Source organism: Panthera onca, chromosome A1 (assembly GCF_046562875.1).
Source record: "Panthera onca isolate mPanOnc1 chromosome A1, mPanOnc1 haplotype 2, whole genome shotgun sequence".
Classification (NCBI taxonomy): domain Eukaryota; kingdom Metazoa; phylum Chordata; class Mammalia; order Carnivora; family Felidae; genus Panthera; species Panthera onca.
In genome coordinates, this window is record NC_138339.1 from 98,139,234 (window position 1) to 98,155,508 (window position 16,275).

The following is a 16,275-nucleotide window of genomic DNA, read 5'->3' on the forward strand; positions in this document are numbered from 1 at the left end:
TATTGAAAAAAAATACAAAAATTAAAAAATTTTTAAAAAAGGAATTTACCACAGGATACAAAATTACAGATTCAAAGGGGTACATGCACCCCACTGTTTACAGCAGCATTATCAACAACAGCTAAACTATGTAAAGAGCCCAAAGGCCCACTGACTAATAAATGGATAAAGAAGATGTGGGGTACACACACAACCACACACACACACACACACACACACACACACACACACATAACAGAATATTACTCAACCATCAAAAAGAATGAAATCTTGCAGTTTGCAATGATGTGGATGGAGCTAGAACGTATTATGCTAAGCAAAAGAAGTCAATCAGAGAAAGACAAATACCATGATTTCACTCATATGTGCAATTTAAGAAACAAATCAGATGAACACATGGGAAGGGAGGTCGGAGAGAAGAGAGGGAAATAAACCACAAGAGACTCTTAATGATAGAGAACAAACTAAGGGTTGATGGAGGGAGGTGGGTGGGGGGATGGCCTAGATGGGTGATGGTATTAAGAAAGGCACCTGTTGGGATGAGCACTGGGTGTTATAAGTGATGAAGCACTGATTCTACTCATAAAACCAGTATTTCACTGTATGTTAACTACAATTTAAATTTTAAAAAATCCAAATTGTCAGGGCTTACCCAAGGCCTAGTAAATCAGAAACTCTGGGAATGGGGCCAAGCAATCCACATTTTAACAAGCCTTCCAGGTGATTCTGATTTTCACTAAAGAATACTTAGAGAACAAAAATGACTTTTTCAAAATGGTTTATCCCTCCTCCAAATAACTACCAAAATTATTAGTTTTTATTAATTATCATAAGGTCAGAAAAATATTTTTCCTTTTATATACAATCAATTTGGGTTTGCCCTCACTGATTCAGAAAGCCATGGGATGGATAACATAGAAGTCGTTAGTGACTCAGGCGCACCCGCTTAAAAGAATCCGCGTTAGGCTCTGCTTACCAAAGTTCACGGATATTCACTGAATCCCCGGCATCTACAACGGAGTATGGCACCAACACTGGCTGAGTGAATAAATGAGCATGATGAATAGAGGAAAAAAAGGGAGTTGGTGATGCTGCCTATCAACACAGAATCACTTGGAAACTAACAAGGTCCTGCGCCTGATCCACAACAGTTAACCCACCCAGAGACAGCTGCAAGTTGACTATACTGTCAAGGCAGACAGTTGTAACTGGCTGCTTCGTCCTGCCTGCCTCCCAGCTGCAGCAGCTGGTATGAGAAAAGAAGACTTACAAGAACCACCTGATCTTCTCAGAGACAGGTTCGACCATCTCCTCAGGAATTCCGAACAAGAATTAGACAACTAGTACATTATGAGGAGCGGGCATTCTGCAGCCGTCTCCTGCTGGAGTACTATTTTTAAAAAGGCAAACCAGAGGGAGACAAATTACACGGAAGTTGCATTTTTACAGCAATTGGGAGACAAATCTAACTTCTTACCAGAAATGGAAACCCATATGATATCATTGTACTGCATAATGAATTATTAATGCTTATAATTTTTTTAATAAATTAGGTATTCAGGAAGGTTCCTGTTGACATCATGTTTGACATCATAATGCTTCATCATTCTAAAAGCTTAATGAGATGAATTATTGCTAGAAAAGGGAGAGAGAGAAATCAAGCACACATTTTTGCACTCTGGGGAACAGACCAGAGACCAAGTAGATAATGAGAATATGGTTTGGAATTGATGTACAAAGAGGAAATTAAAAAAAAATAAAATAAACTATTACAACCCACTACCACTGTAAATAGGACCAAATGGCAAAGACTTTATTTTTCCACCTGAGCATTTAGGAAAAGGGGGAGGGGAGGCATGACGAGCAACTATCTCAAACTGTTAAGGCAGAAGAATTCTTATTCTAAAAAAAATGGAAGTAAAGTTTTTATAAAATTAACTCATCCACAAGAGTATGGAACATGTGAATATTGGAAAAGATAATACTACATTGAGTCACAAGTCCCAAAAGGATACTACTAAATATACTAAAGCAAGTCTGTGATAATAATTCTTTATGATTTGTGTAAAATAGTAACTCTGGTCTCAAATTTAATTTCAAATATATAGTTTCTGAAATCTACACATGCAACTTAGCATTGAATTACTGAACCAGCAGTTTCATTCCCAGCATTCTTAGTAAAGGGTTGGACTTAATTAAGCTCTTATTTGGAAATCCTGTTGATAAAGCAATGCGAGTTAAATTCCTATTCAGGTCAAGCCTTTAACACTTCAGTCAAGCAGCAATGATATTTCTACAAGTTTATACTAGCTGCTAATAATTGGGACTCATTTTCCCTCCAGTTTTTACTCCATTTGCTAAGGAGCCTCTTGAGGGAAGTATTAAAACTTGGAGAGTGAATTCATTCATTATTCTTTCAATAAACAAACATGGAATAGCTAAAGTTGCCAGGTAGTAAATTGGGATTCTTGCTACTCTAAAAGGCAAAAATATACATTTTCGCTTACACAACCAAAAAATGATCACGGAGTTCATAAGTTGTCACCAGCCTGAACTACTTCATATCTTCGAATTTCCTGTTCAACGAGAAATCAAAAGCTATTAAATAATTTTTTCTTTTAATGTTTATTTATTTTCGACAGAGACACACAGAACGCAAGCAGGGGAGGGGCAGAGACAGGAGGAAACACAGAATCCAAAATAGGCTCCAGGTTCTGAGTTGTCAGTACAGAGTACAACGCGGGGCTCGAACCCACAAACCGTGAGATCACGACCTGAGTCAGTCGAAAGCCCAACTGACTGAGCCACCCAGGCACCCCAAAAGGCTATTTTTTTAAATAATATCCCTATTTAATTATTTCACCAAATATAACATTTTAATCCCATTAAATTGCTAATGCCCTCCCCCCACCCCGTGAACCAGCGGGCGGAGGGAGGGAAGCTTAACAAAAGAAAAATACAGTGTTCAGCACATGCCTCTATAACAAATATTCAACTGATAAGTTGTACTGTCATGAATCCAGGTCTCCAGTCTTTGGATATTCTGTCATCATACAGTTAATATTCAAGAGCTGGAAGAGAAAGCTTATACCTGGTACACCGTAGGTACTCAATAAATGGCATTTTCATTATAGTAATTATCGTATTATCATATTACGTGACTATTACCAGAGAAATACCACAACTATAAATAAATCTGGTTAAGCTTCGTGTTCAAAATCAGATGCTGTTATGGTAAGTTCACTAAAAGAAGCTTTTGGTCTCCCAGACTGAAACCCTACATGGCACTCTTCTCTTCACCCTTCCACTGAAGGCTGGCTTTATCCAATCAAGACTAGGAGCCTACTCACACTAGGCCAACTGTTGAACAACTTCTCAAGTGTCAAACATACAATTGTGTCCTTCTCAAATAATCCTTGCAACGGTTCCTAGTAATCAATTGCCCATGTAAAAGCTGCGATTCTAAGTAACATGACCAGTCATAGAGATGTATTTTTTTTCCTTTGCACAACGGGATGTGTCATTGTCATTCTGTTTGCTACAATGATAAAAGGCCCAGTGGCCAGATTTACACAATTAAAACCCTCTTGAATTTAACAGTATTTTGAGAACAGGTGGGCCTATTAAAACAATCGCTTTTCTTCTGTCATTAAAGAAATTGCTAGTGACTGCTTTAATCATTTAAACAATTTTTTCCACTTCCTCAAAATTCCACTCTCCTGTTAGATGAAATGCATGTTCAGAATCTTCGTCTTCAGACAGCTGCACTGCGCTGGAAGCCACTTCCCCTCACTGTAGCTCAGCTGACCCTCCAAACTCACAGCCAGGTTCACCCAATTATGTCCAGGATGCAGCCATCCCCAAGAAGTGACAAAGAACAAGTCTCACTCTAGTCTCCTTCCTCTATTCCCTTCCTATGTCTCTCCACAAAACACAAACACCCTTATTCATTCACAAATCCCCACACTCGATCCCTGTGGCTAAGACTCCGTGCAGCTTGGCTGGCCTTCCCAGGTGAAACGCTGAATACGAGGCACTATCGTATCCTTGCACCGGGGCTGCACCATTCACCTGCAGGGCAGACAAATCCAGCCCCGTGCTCAGATTTCATTCAGTCAGACTCGCCACCCAATGCTCTCAATGATATCCACCCCACCTCCTGAGTTAACGGAGCCACAGCCTTCCGGCCCTCAATGAGAAATCGGCCAACCCACCAGCTTCCCACCGCGCTCTCTTCTCCACCCGGTCCCCCAGAACCAGCTCCCAGGACCCCTCCAGGGGTCTCTTCTGCTCACATTTCCCAGGCCCCCATCGCTCCCACACATTTAAAGTAAACTCCTCCTTAGTGACAACCTCCCAAACCAACCGCGTCACGGCCACTCAACTCCGCCGGAGCCCCCTACTCGTGCTAGCCCCGCCCGGACGGGGCGGGCGGCCCCCCACCAGCCTGAGCCGTTTACCTTGACGCTGGTGTAGCTGGTCTGGGTCTCGGCCTCCGCGCTGCTGCAGCAGTGGCGCCTCCGGCCCCTGCAGGTGGTCGTGGCGGGGGCTGCGGAGCCCGCGCTGCTGCTGCCGCTGCTGCCGCCGCTGCCCAGCTCAGTGCGGGCTCTGCGGACGCGGGCGGCCCCGGGGGGTCCAGACGCGCGGCTCCGGGGAATAACGTCGGCGGCGTCGGTCTGGACGAAGAGGCCGTGCAGGGGGGCGGCGGGGCCCTGCGACACGCTGGTGGTCTGGCGGGGCGAGTTGGACTCGTCAGAGTCCCGGCAGTAGATCACGCCGCTCTGCGAGACGTGGATGCTGGGGGCACAGCCCATCCCTCGGCCGGGCTTCCCCGCGCGCCCGCCCGCGCCCCTGGCCGCCCGGACCCAGGGCACCCACGGCCACCTGCAGTGAGGGGGCGGGCGCCTCGGCGGCGGAGGAGGCACCCGAACTGCGCGCCCCCCGACCTGCCTGGCCGCCCCTCCGTCGGACTCGCCGCGGCGGCCCCCGCCGAGCCTCCGGGGGCTGCGCGCGTCACCCCAACTTTCCCTTCTGGGCCATCTTCCTCCCCGAGCAGGAGAGCGCGCACACACAGCGCCCCGCGCGCACCGGCGGCCGCCACCCTCCCTGCCGCGGCGCCCCAAACACGCTCCTCTCGCCTACGGCTTCCCCTCCTCCCTCTGCTCCTCCGGCGCCGCCGCCCAGCTGGACCTCGCCGGGCTCCTGCGCCCGCGGCCCCTGGGCCAGGGCGCCCGCCCGCCTGCACCTTCTTTACCCACTTTCGGTCCGCGCCCGTCCCCCTCCCTCCCTCGCTTCCACCCTCCTTCCTCTCCGGGTGCCCCCGCTCCGCAGCCGCCGCCGCTCCGGCCCCACTGCGCCCCTCGGCCCCGCCCGACGCTCCCGGAGCTCTCCCCGGCTGGGCGAGCGTGCCCGCCGCCCCGCTCGGCCCACGGGGCTCCAACGCGCTGCAGCTGGCTCCACGCCTCCGCGCCCGCCCTCCTCCTGCGCGGTCCGAGGCCTCGTCCCTTCTGTACCCGCTGCCCCTCGCGGCACACACTCCGTGCCGGCCCTGAGGGCTGTGTACCCTGGGTAGCACTGCAATATGCTTCTCGCCTTTCACGAAGGAACACATTTTACCGCATGCCTGAGCAAAACACCAAGACGCCCCTCCCCAACAGCCCAAGCCCACCCAATTGACTAGCTTGCCTCTCGGCATACTCAGGGAGTTAAGGAGAGACCTAACGCTTCTGTAGTCCACCCATCACTTCCCCCACATACTCTAAGAGCTGAGTTGAATGGAGTCTGAGTCTTCAGAAGAAGTCCATTCCATGTCTAACCTCAACATTTGGAGGTTCATGCCAAGGGATGGGAGGCCCTGCAGAGGAAAGAACCCATAAACACACACAAATTCCCCCCTAAGATCCATGCAAGGAACATAAAGAAGCCACCCACGTGGTCCTGGGCTTTCTCCTCCAGAGGTTTCACCTCCTGCTTGGGTGTCACCTAATTTTCACCCTGGCTTCTACCCCATCCAGCCTCCTGCTGTCACCTGGTGTTGCCCACACTCTGGGCTGGGCATTCAAAACTGCCTTCCCTTCTTTACCTGAATGAGGCACACATGAGCCAAGCTCACTCAAGGAGGATAAGAATACCTTTAAAAGCAAGGCTGCCATTCATCCTCCCCATGATTTGAAATGTGGATTAGAGATGCGAGACACCACGGCCATTTATTCATTGGTTCTTGCAGTGATTCCTGGCGGCTGCCAGAGGCACAGGGGAGAAATGAGACGGTCTAAGAAAGAAGTCAATCTAGAGTTGTTTACATGAGCAAGGGCAAGAACACAGAGTCATGGTGCTAAGTACAAAGAAATAAGTATCCAATTTGAAACAATTTGTTTGGTTCTTCACTTCCTTTCTGTCTTAGTCAACTTTTAAAGTGGCTGAAGACTTCCAGTGACAGCTCCTAACCTTAATAGAGAAGCAAGGTGTCACCCCACATCTCAAATTCAAATATAGAAAGGAAAAACAACTAGTCTAATCTAATTCTATCTTTGTTTCTCTGCTTTTCAGGTTAGTACTCCAACTTTCCAACTTTTTAGTCTTCTTTTTTTTTTTTATGACATGAAGAATTCTCCAGTTATCGCAGAAAAAGTCTATGCTGTGTTTCTAATGGACAGGCAAATTGCTCATAAAATTTCTGTGCAGGTTGGGTTCCCCAAGACTCTGTGATGGTGTTTAGCAGGCAAAAAGATTTATTAGAAAGCCTTCCTAGAATCACCAACTGGAAGGGAAGGAGGGAGTGAGGCAGGAGAGATTGAGCAGAAGGAGAAACTAAGCTAGAATAAGGTCTTAATGAAAGCCTCAAGCATCCCTGCAGGAGGGGAGGGATTCTGCAGTTGGGATGACCTTTCAGAGTCATCTGAGGCGAGGCTAGGAGGATGGGTCTTTACATCCCCACTAAGTGACTGGTAGGCTATCTCAGCAACGTTGGGCAAGGCCGCTCTCTTCAACTGAACCAATCCCCTTATGAGACTGACAGCTGAACTGAGGGCTTTCGGCCGGCAGCTCTCCCCCAGCTGGAGTGTTATCTTTTTCCTGGCATCATGTCTTCTTCCTCCACAGTTCCCTTCCAGGCTCGCTGGGTCCATGCTTCCTTGGCCCTATCCATGCCAATAAGAGCACCACATTAAATGGTCGAGACTGAGAAATAGAGATAATCATTCATTTGAAAAATGAGCCTCATGGCTGCCACCTGCTCTACTTCCAAGGGACTATTAAGAATCTGAGGAAACATCATCAAAGTGAAATTATAAAAGCTCTATTCTCCAGGAATAAGTGCTATTCTCAGGAGCTAATATAAGTGATATTCTCAGGAGCTAATCATTCCTAAAGCTCATCTATGATTCTCTTATATGTACCCATTTCAGTCATCCTTCAAGGAGTGGCGGCCTTTTTTGCAGTTTAGAGCCATGCTAATTCTCATGCTACAGTGTCCACTTCTTCAGGGTTTCCTCTAAGAATGTGGTTACTATATTGAAACCACCCAGAGAAGAGAAAAGGGCCAGTCACTGGCTGAGGCTTTTCAAGGCAAGAAGATAAAACAGAAATGACAAGCACTCTTCTGGTGGAGAGCATTCGAGGCTGAATCACGAAGGGACAAGGTTCCCCAGAAACAAATTTAGGTTGAACTTTCTACATTAAAGAAAGATTAAGCCTTGACAGAGTAGATAACATCAAGGTACCTATCAAATAGTACAGAACTGCTTTAGTATATGAATTGAATACTTTGTACTGGGACCAGTGCCCTTCACTGAATGCTACTCTTCTGAGCAGAAGATGGAATGAGGGAAATGTGCTAAGTATCCATTTTTCCACCTATTCCCAGAGCAGCAAGAGTTCCAGTATCCTCCTCAGACACAGCTCCCACTGCCAACTCTGGCTTTCTAAAAGGAAAAGAAAAAAAAGGTATCCCTATCATCTCCACCAAGTGTTCTCAGTGGGAATGTGTAACCTCCCCTAGGATTGGCACTGATCTGGTCACTGAAACACATGGAAGTGTAGAAGTGTGCAAGTGAAGGAGAAATGGCTTCACTGAAATCATTCCCTAGCTTAGCTCTGAGGTCTGAGTTCTTGCTTGGATACGTGATTTCTGGACCGATTCCCATGCCACAATTTCAATGCATTCCAGGACAAAAGCAAAGTCTACAAGCTCAGACACTGCAGATAAAATTTAGGCTCAAGTTACATAATAGGGCCAGAGAAACCAACATTATAAAACAATTAAATTAAGTGAAAAAAAAAATGTAGTTACAGTCAATGTCCAAGAAACAAATCAAAAGAAAGCAACCTAAATCAGAAATGTCTTCAAAAACTAAACCTCAGATATGTCCAGGGTCAGCTGAATGGCCTGTATGTTTTATACTGATGTCAAATAAGAGCTTATTTCAGAATTATGACCCAGAGGCACCGTAAGATCATGAACAATTAAGGTCATTTCCCATTCTAAAATGGCATGACTCTTCCAGAACTCCTCTAAAGAAGCAGAAAATGTGATTAATACATTGTGAATGATTCTTAACCAAAAAGGTTAAAACAATAGCAGCTTTCTGATCGATCTTTAGATAACCAAACATTTAATCAACCAATCAACCTTACAGAGCTTCTGGATTCAAACTACATTCCTAATGGCGGAGCTTTATTGGAAATCTAACCACCTGATAAGTGAAATGAGACAGTGTATTAAGAAGCCTGGTACAGGGGAAGGTTCATTGAACTCCGAGTGAGGAGGGCGAATCCAAAACCTACTGCTGCCTCTTATAGCTGTATAACCTGGGGCAAGTCACTTAACCTTGGGCCCCCAATTTCCTAGGTAATCTCCAAAATCTCCAAATCACCAACATTTGGGGATGCTATGAAATTTTCACTTCCTCTTATTAAATTATTTTAAATTTAGAAGAATGGAATCTTTGAACAGAATGAGTGATGTCAAACCTGACTGCACATCAGAATCATCCTAAGGAATTTGTCAGAAATATAGCAGTTCCCTTGTCCCATCCCTGGGACTTAGATCCAGGGGTCAAGGACAGGTCCAGCATCTGCCAGCAAAGAAAGCAAGTCTAGTGTACCCTTTCTACAGACTCCCCTGGGAACTAGAGTAAAAGTCACAGTCCTTATAGGAGCCTACAAAACCCTACCTGATGTGGCCCGTACCTGGCCTTTCTCAGCCCTCTTCCCTCTTGCCCTCACTCTCTCTGCCTCAGGCGGACTGGCCTCCTGGCCGCCTCTCCAGGAAACCTAACATTATTAGCCAGGAGCTCTTCCCTCTGACATGGCGAACTTCCTCACTCTCCTTAAGTCTCTGCTCAGATGTCATCTATGTAGCAATTCCTGTTTAAAATCACAACCCACAACCCTCCATGGTCTCTCCATCACTCCTGATTCCCCTCAGCCTGCTCTAGTTTTCTTCTTCCATGGCGCTTATCACCTTCCAGCTTATTATATAATTAGCTCCTTTATTATTATGCTGATTGTCTATCTTTACCCACTAGCATATAGGCTCTACCAGGGCAGGAACTTTTTGGTTTCTTAGTCACTGATGGCCCCCAAATTCCTAGAACAGTGCCTAGCACATAGTAGGTGCTAAAATATTTGCTGAATGAATTTTTTTCTTCTATTTCTTCCTCCTTTGCCTTTCTCTTAACTGTTATGACTCAAAAAAATTTTTTTTAATCTTGTAATGAGAGAGTTTTATGTTCTATGCTCTTAGTTTTTAAAGTCAATTTGATCTAGGGGCGCCTGGTTGGCTCAGTCGGTTAAGTGTCCAACTTCAGCTCAGGTCATGATCTCACGGTTTGTGGGGTCAAGCTGTGCTGACACAGCTTAGAGACTGGAGCCTACTTCGGATTCTGTGTCTCCCTCTCTGTCTGCCCCTCGCCCATTCATGCGCTCTCTCTCTCTCTCTCTCTCTCAAAAAAAACATTAAAAAAAGTTTTAAGTCAATTTGATCTAATAATCCTCCTTTTGGTAATATACATCAGAAAAAGGCAACAGAGAGGTGCCTCAGTGGCTCAGTCAGTTGAGTGGTTGAGCGACCACTCTTGGTTTCAGCTTAGGTCATGATCTCACGGTTTCAGGGGTGCGAGCCCCGACTCGGCTCACAGAGCAGAGCCTGCTTGGTATTGTCTCTCTCTCCCTCTCTCTCTGCCCCTCCTCCCACTTGCACTGCTCTGTCTCTCTCAAAATAAATAAATAAAATTTTTAAAAAGCCAACAGAATAAAATGATTTATACAAAGATGTTAGTAATACTATTTGCAATAATAAAACTGGAGAGAATACAAACATCAAACACTTATGGAATGGCTCGAAAAACTACACCAACATGTCAGAATACCACTATTTAACTGTGCACAGATGAAATAATGTTAGGTGAAAAATATGTAGTATATGTAGATTGATTACAGCTATGTAAAATGTGTATCTATCTGTCAAGGCTCATAAGTGAATGTAAAGTGACATAGATGAGAAATAGGAGCTTACTTGATTTCTTTTTCTGAAAAACTTAACACAAAAACATGTAAATGAATAAGCATTATGTTGCCTAATATCTCCTCCAAAAAAAAATTAGCTAAATGTATTTTCTTTTTTTTTTTAATTTTTTTTTTAATGTTTATTTATTTTTGAGACAGAGAGAGACAGAGCATGAACGGGGGAGGGGCAGAGAGAGAGGGAGACACAGAATCGGAAGCAGGCTCCAGGCTCTGAGTCATCAGCCCAGAGCCCGACGCGGGGCTCGAATTCACGGACTGTGAGATCATGACCTGAGCCAAAGTCGGACGCTTAACCGACTGAGCCACCCAGGCGCCCCTAAATGTATTTTCTTTCAGGAACTTCCACTGATTATTTTTCCTTCAGACAGAAGATGGAAGATGGAAAAAATTAAAGAAGGAATCAGAGATAGATGGAGACAAAGAGAAATTAAGTGCATACACATTTACAAAAGAAATACTGAGCCAGACACAGTATACAGGCAAAAAGAAAGTGAAAGATAAAGACATAGGGAGCCACTTACATGGTGAAATACTCCTGCCAAATGGGTATACAGATACAGGTCCTTTAAGAATTATACATTTAACTATAAGTGCATCACTTCTTGGACCTTTTGCCATGGACCAAATGAAATTTAGGAGAAGGTTTGGCTCGTAGGACAGTTTTCCTATGCCAGTTGTAAAATATGCAAACAGAGAATATGTAACAAGAGATTCAGCCAACATCTGACTTCCTAAGGTCAATATCATTAAAATGGAATCCACTGTGCACTGGGCCCTGAATCCATGTTATACAGAAGTGATCCAACCTTCCCAATTACAAGAATACCTCAGGGGGGACTGGCTCAGTGTTAGACACGGAGTCCAAAATATCTTTGCTACTCAACTTCAGAATTCTCCTGGACTCAAACAGGCTATGAGAGATATAACATTCATTTCCAAAAATCTTGTAAATACATTTCACAAGAGTATCAGGCATTAAAAAATATATACAAATAAAACACACAGTATAGCCCTACTTCAAAGGAGCTTATAAAGCAATCAGGTAGATGGGACTTACACACAAGAAATGACAGAGCATAATACAAGAGTGTTAAGGTATGAGAGCAAAATTGAGTTGTCTGGTCAATTCTTTATAGTAGTTTTGACAACTGGGGAAGGCCTGTTGGAGAAGGGCCATGTCAGCTTTTCAAGTGAGGGAAACAGTATGAGCAAAGGCCTAGAGGCAGAACTAACCTTGGTGGATTCAGAAGACAGTTAGCAGATGAGATCTCTAGACAGTGTCTCCTGAGGGATGGTAAAATTAGAAGGGGAAGAAACAGACAGAAGTCCAAAGACCCTGAAACTTCTATACATAGTGGAAGTCACTGTTGGTTCCACCATCCGTAAAGAAACTCTGGATTTACAAAACAAATCTATTGTCATACAAAATAAATTGGTGTCTGCCAAATTATTAAATGTTGGCATTTTAAAAATAGTACACTGCCTGGGGGCGCCTAAGTGGCTCAGTTGGTTAAGCGTCCGACTTAGGCTCAGGTCATGATCTCATGGTTCTTGAGTTCCAGCCCCACATCGGGCTCTGTGCTGATGGCTCAGAGTCTGGAGCCTGTTTCAGATTCTGTGTCTCCCTCCCTCTCTGCCCCTCCCCTGCTCCTGCTCTGTCTCTCTCTGTCTCTCAAAAATAAATAAATGTTTAAAAAAATTAAAAAAAATAGTACATTGCCTGGCTTCATAAACACTCAAAGAGCACTTTGAGTTTTGGCATATTCAAAGTCAGGGTACAAATTACTCATTCATTAATTCAACCTGCCTTGAGATATACATAAAGCAAAGCACATTTATTTCTACATTAGTGTGCAATTTCCTGAATGTCTCTTGAGTAACAAAAAATGGTCAGACCTCTAAGCAGGTCCTCCTCTGCCTGCATGCCCTTTGCTAGGCATACCATCTGCTCCAAAAGATTTCATTCCGTGATGTGAGGCCGAAGTCATCCATTCATTCATTAATTCACCAAATATTTACTGAGTGGCTACCATGTATCAGACACTAACTGGGTACTTGGAGAACAAGACAGAAACAGTCTCTTACATCTATGGAGTTTAGAATATTATGGAGGGTTGGAAGGACAAACAACGTAAGTCTCTGATAGTGGTGAAGCTTGTACAGAGATTTAAAATGTGCTGATGTGACAGAGAGACACTGGGGTAGGGTTCTGGACCTTTCCTCAGAGGAGATGGCATTTAAGTTAATATTCTCAGAAAACCTTATCAAAGGAGTATCATCCTTTTTCAACCATCCATCTGCCCATCTGCAGGGAGAACATCGTTTGAGTACCCACCACTGTGCCAGGCACTATGAGGGACACACAGAAGTAAAATCCTCAGTACGCACTCTCAGACAGTTCCACGGAGAACACAGACATACACACAGAGAAGTGTGTTAACACTTGCTTTGAAAAAATAATCCAAGCCCAGAGAGAAAGATCAGTGTGGGTGGAAGTGATGGTGAGGAGATGGGAGTGTGGCACTTGGAAGAAAGGGCAGCATTTGAATAACTGGGAAAGAGGACAGTGCAGACAGGATAACGTGAGCAAAGACCTAGAGGTGGGAGGGCACACACACTGAATGCCTGCAGAACTATCAGTAGACTATTCAAAAGGTGGGTGGTGTAGGGGAAGGGAATAGCATTCTTTTGGCTGACAAGGTAGGCTATGACTGGGGAATCAAGTGCCAGATTAAGGAGTTTGGTAAAATCCTAGTCACTGGGAATCACTGAAGGTTTTCAGTAAGACTGTACCTTAAGAGTACTGTTTTACTTCAGTGAACCTGGTTGCATATTCAAGAAGAACTGGGGAAGGCCATCAGGAATAGGGATTAGTAAGGAGCTATAATAAGCCAGGAATGAGATAATAAGGACTGGTATGAACTGGATAGTGTCCCTCCCACCAATTTGTATGGTGGAGCCCTGACCTGCAATGTGACTATATTTGGAGATAGGGCCTTCAAGAAAGTAATTAAGGTTAAATGAGGTTATATGGGTGAGACCCAAATCCAGTAGAATTGGTGTCCTTAAGAAGAAGAAGAGACACCAGAGCTGGATCTCGCTCAAGTGCTCTCACCTTCTCTACACACACACACACACACACACAGGGAGGGAGGGAGGGAGAGAGAGAGAGAGAGAGAGAAAGGGTTATGTGAGTACACAGTGGAAAGGCACCATCTGCTCCAGACCTGTGAGAAAATAATTTTATTTAAAACACCCAGTCTACAGTGTTTTGTTACGGTAGCCTAAGCAGACTAATACTAAGACATTGAGATGATGGAATTTCTAAGAATGGAAAAGAAGGGAAATTCCAGAGACCGTACTGAGAACGAATCCCTGGGACGAGGAGCCGACTGGATGAGGGGCCAGGGAGCCAGTGATATCAAAACCAATTCCAAAATTTCCAGCTTGGATACCAAGGTTCATATGAGAATGGGCAACACAACCAGGAAAAATAAATCTTGTTCATAAAAGGGATTCTTTACCAGGATTTGCACTCTCTGAGGTCCAGAATCTTGAGTCTAGAAACCAGAAAGTACACGCCCAACACCAGCACTGACATTTCGCCATCTTCAGGACGCAGCCAGAATGTGAGGGACGTGAGGCCTGGATCCTCTTCTGTGTTCACTGCTGGATCTCTAGCGGTTAAGATCCAGCGACAAGCAGATGTTCAATATTTGTTGGATGAATCATGGACTTTTATGAAGATGACAGATTTCTCTGCCTCCAGGTCCTGCACACAAACAAGCGCATGGCCCCACTTTCCCAGTGTGGCTAAGAAAACAGTCTCTTTGTCCAGACTTCCTTGGGCTTCCCTATGGCATGGTCTACACAGGGATAGGAGTTTCTTGCTTCATGTCTAGATTGCTAACTTCAGTCTTTTGATACTCCGTTTCAAGAACAGCTTTTGAGCCTAGGGATTTTACTTCTTAACTAGCTAAAGGTGCCTCAAGGCTGCAGCTTAGCCCGAGGGCCCTGCGTTAGCACCTTCTGTGGTTCTGATGTCTTAATCCTCTCCCTTTGGCTGCTAGGACTGTGAAAGAAGGTGTTCTAGAAGGCTTTTGGCAGAAAATCTCTTCCTTCTTGGAGTTTGACATTTGCTTAGCAGCATGGCACTTCCCGTGTTACACCATTAAACATCTCCAAGGCAACAGTAGCTGGGGACATGACTGATTACATCTTCATACCTCATATGATGTGGCGTATAATAAATTAAGTCAGATATAGGAGACTTTCTGGGGTTCTCCACACCAGCTGCTGTTCAACTTTAACATACATCATAATTATCTAAAATATAGATGGCAGAGCCTGAGAATTTACGATTCTAACTAGTTCCCCAATGATGCTAATGCTACTGGTCCCAGGTCACATTTTGAAAACCACTGCTATACATAAAGATATTGAAAACCAAAAATAACAACCCAAAACCCCTCACCTGTGGTGTTTTATCTTCTGAGCATAAGTTGTGCTAAAACCTGAATGTCGTTACACAAAAGAATGTTGCAAAGCACTATCATCCACAAATGTTTAAGAATTGTAAGGCTGTAGATCTCAAGTAGGTCCCTCCAACCCAGTGACTTCTAAGGACATGTATTCAATAGTCTTCACCCTTCCTGAGACACGGGAGTGGGGGTTGTTTCTAGAAGTAAACTGAATGTTTAAGTACACACCAGCAGACTGGGGTGCCTGGGGGGCTCAGTCAGTGGAGCATCTGACTCTTGGCTTCCGCTCAGGTCATGATCTCACAGTTCGTGGGATTAAACCTGGCACCCAGCTCTGCACTGACAGTGCAGAGCCTGCCTGGGATTCTCTCTCTCCCTCTCTCTCTGTTCCTCCCCCGTGCGCACTCATTCTCTCTCTCAAAATAAACAAATACACTTTTAATACATATATACATACATGCATACATACCAGAACTACATAATTTTCAGTACAGTGACTTTCCTTTTCTTAATATATGGTGTTCAAGCCTAGGATGACAAAAATCCCCCTAACTTTTACAAACAGTAAATAAAGTTCCAGGAAGCAGAGGCCTGGGGAGTGAGAGAAGGAAGACAGTATGAATTCAAACCACTGTAAGTACACAAAGCAGATAAGATTATTTTCAGAACACTGGTTGAATGATAAAATAATAATAATAATAATAATGTCTACCAGTTGGGAGAAAGCTTACTATGTAACAGTCTTATATTTTACAGGTTTTATCTTTGTATAAAATCTCTGTATGTATGATATATCACCAGATGCTTCTCTTTTTTTACCCTTTGGATATAAAAGCTCTCAACATCTCCTTTCTGTTTATATTAACCTGAACTCCCGCCTAGCATGGCTAAGTAATCATTTGCTTTCTCCTGAGCATGGAGCCATCAAACTTTTATAGGTTATAAAAATCCTACATAACCCTTTTATAAAAATATATGGCTAAGGCAATATATACTGCATTTCTCACTGAGATCTAGAAGATTAGGTTTAGAACCTTTTTAATGGGGGATTTTAAAAAATCACCAATATAAACATCAGGTTTAAAAGGTAAAAACAAACAAACAAAAGAAAAAAACATCCCTAGACTTTAGAAACTAAAGTGACACGTTATGAGAAATGTAGTATACGGATTGTCTCTTGTTGTTAAATTAAGAAATCAAGCCAGTATTTAAGATTTTCCTTCTCTTACACATTTGTGAAAGCTGGATCCCAGCCACAAAGTCCATA

The 16,275-nt window shown here is 44.1% G+C and overlaps 1 protein-coding gene across 4 annotated transcripts in view; it reads right to left on the minus strand.

Annotated features, from left to right (window-relative positions):
• The window catches only part of PDE8B (phosphodiesterase 8B), a 274,382-nt gene that overhangs the window by 240,417 nt on the left and 17,690 nt on the right, over nucleotides 1-16,275 (minus strand). For 2 of the 4 annotated variants that reach the window (XM_060635501.2, XM_060635500.2), the window contains exon 1: nucleotides 4,461-4,938. The exons of the other annotated variants lie outside the window; for them this stretch is intronic. In XM_060635501.2, the coding sequence (XP_060491484.1) occupies nucleotides 4,461-4,814 (354 nt within the window). In that variant the 5' untranslated portion in view covers nucleotides 4,815-4,938. Of the gene's footprint in view, nucleotides 1-4,460; nucleotides 4,939-16,275 lie in introns of those variants that run through there. 4 annotated transcript variants of the gene reach the window in all.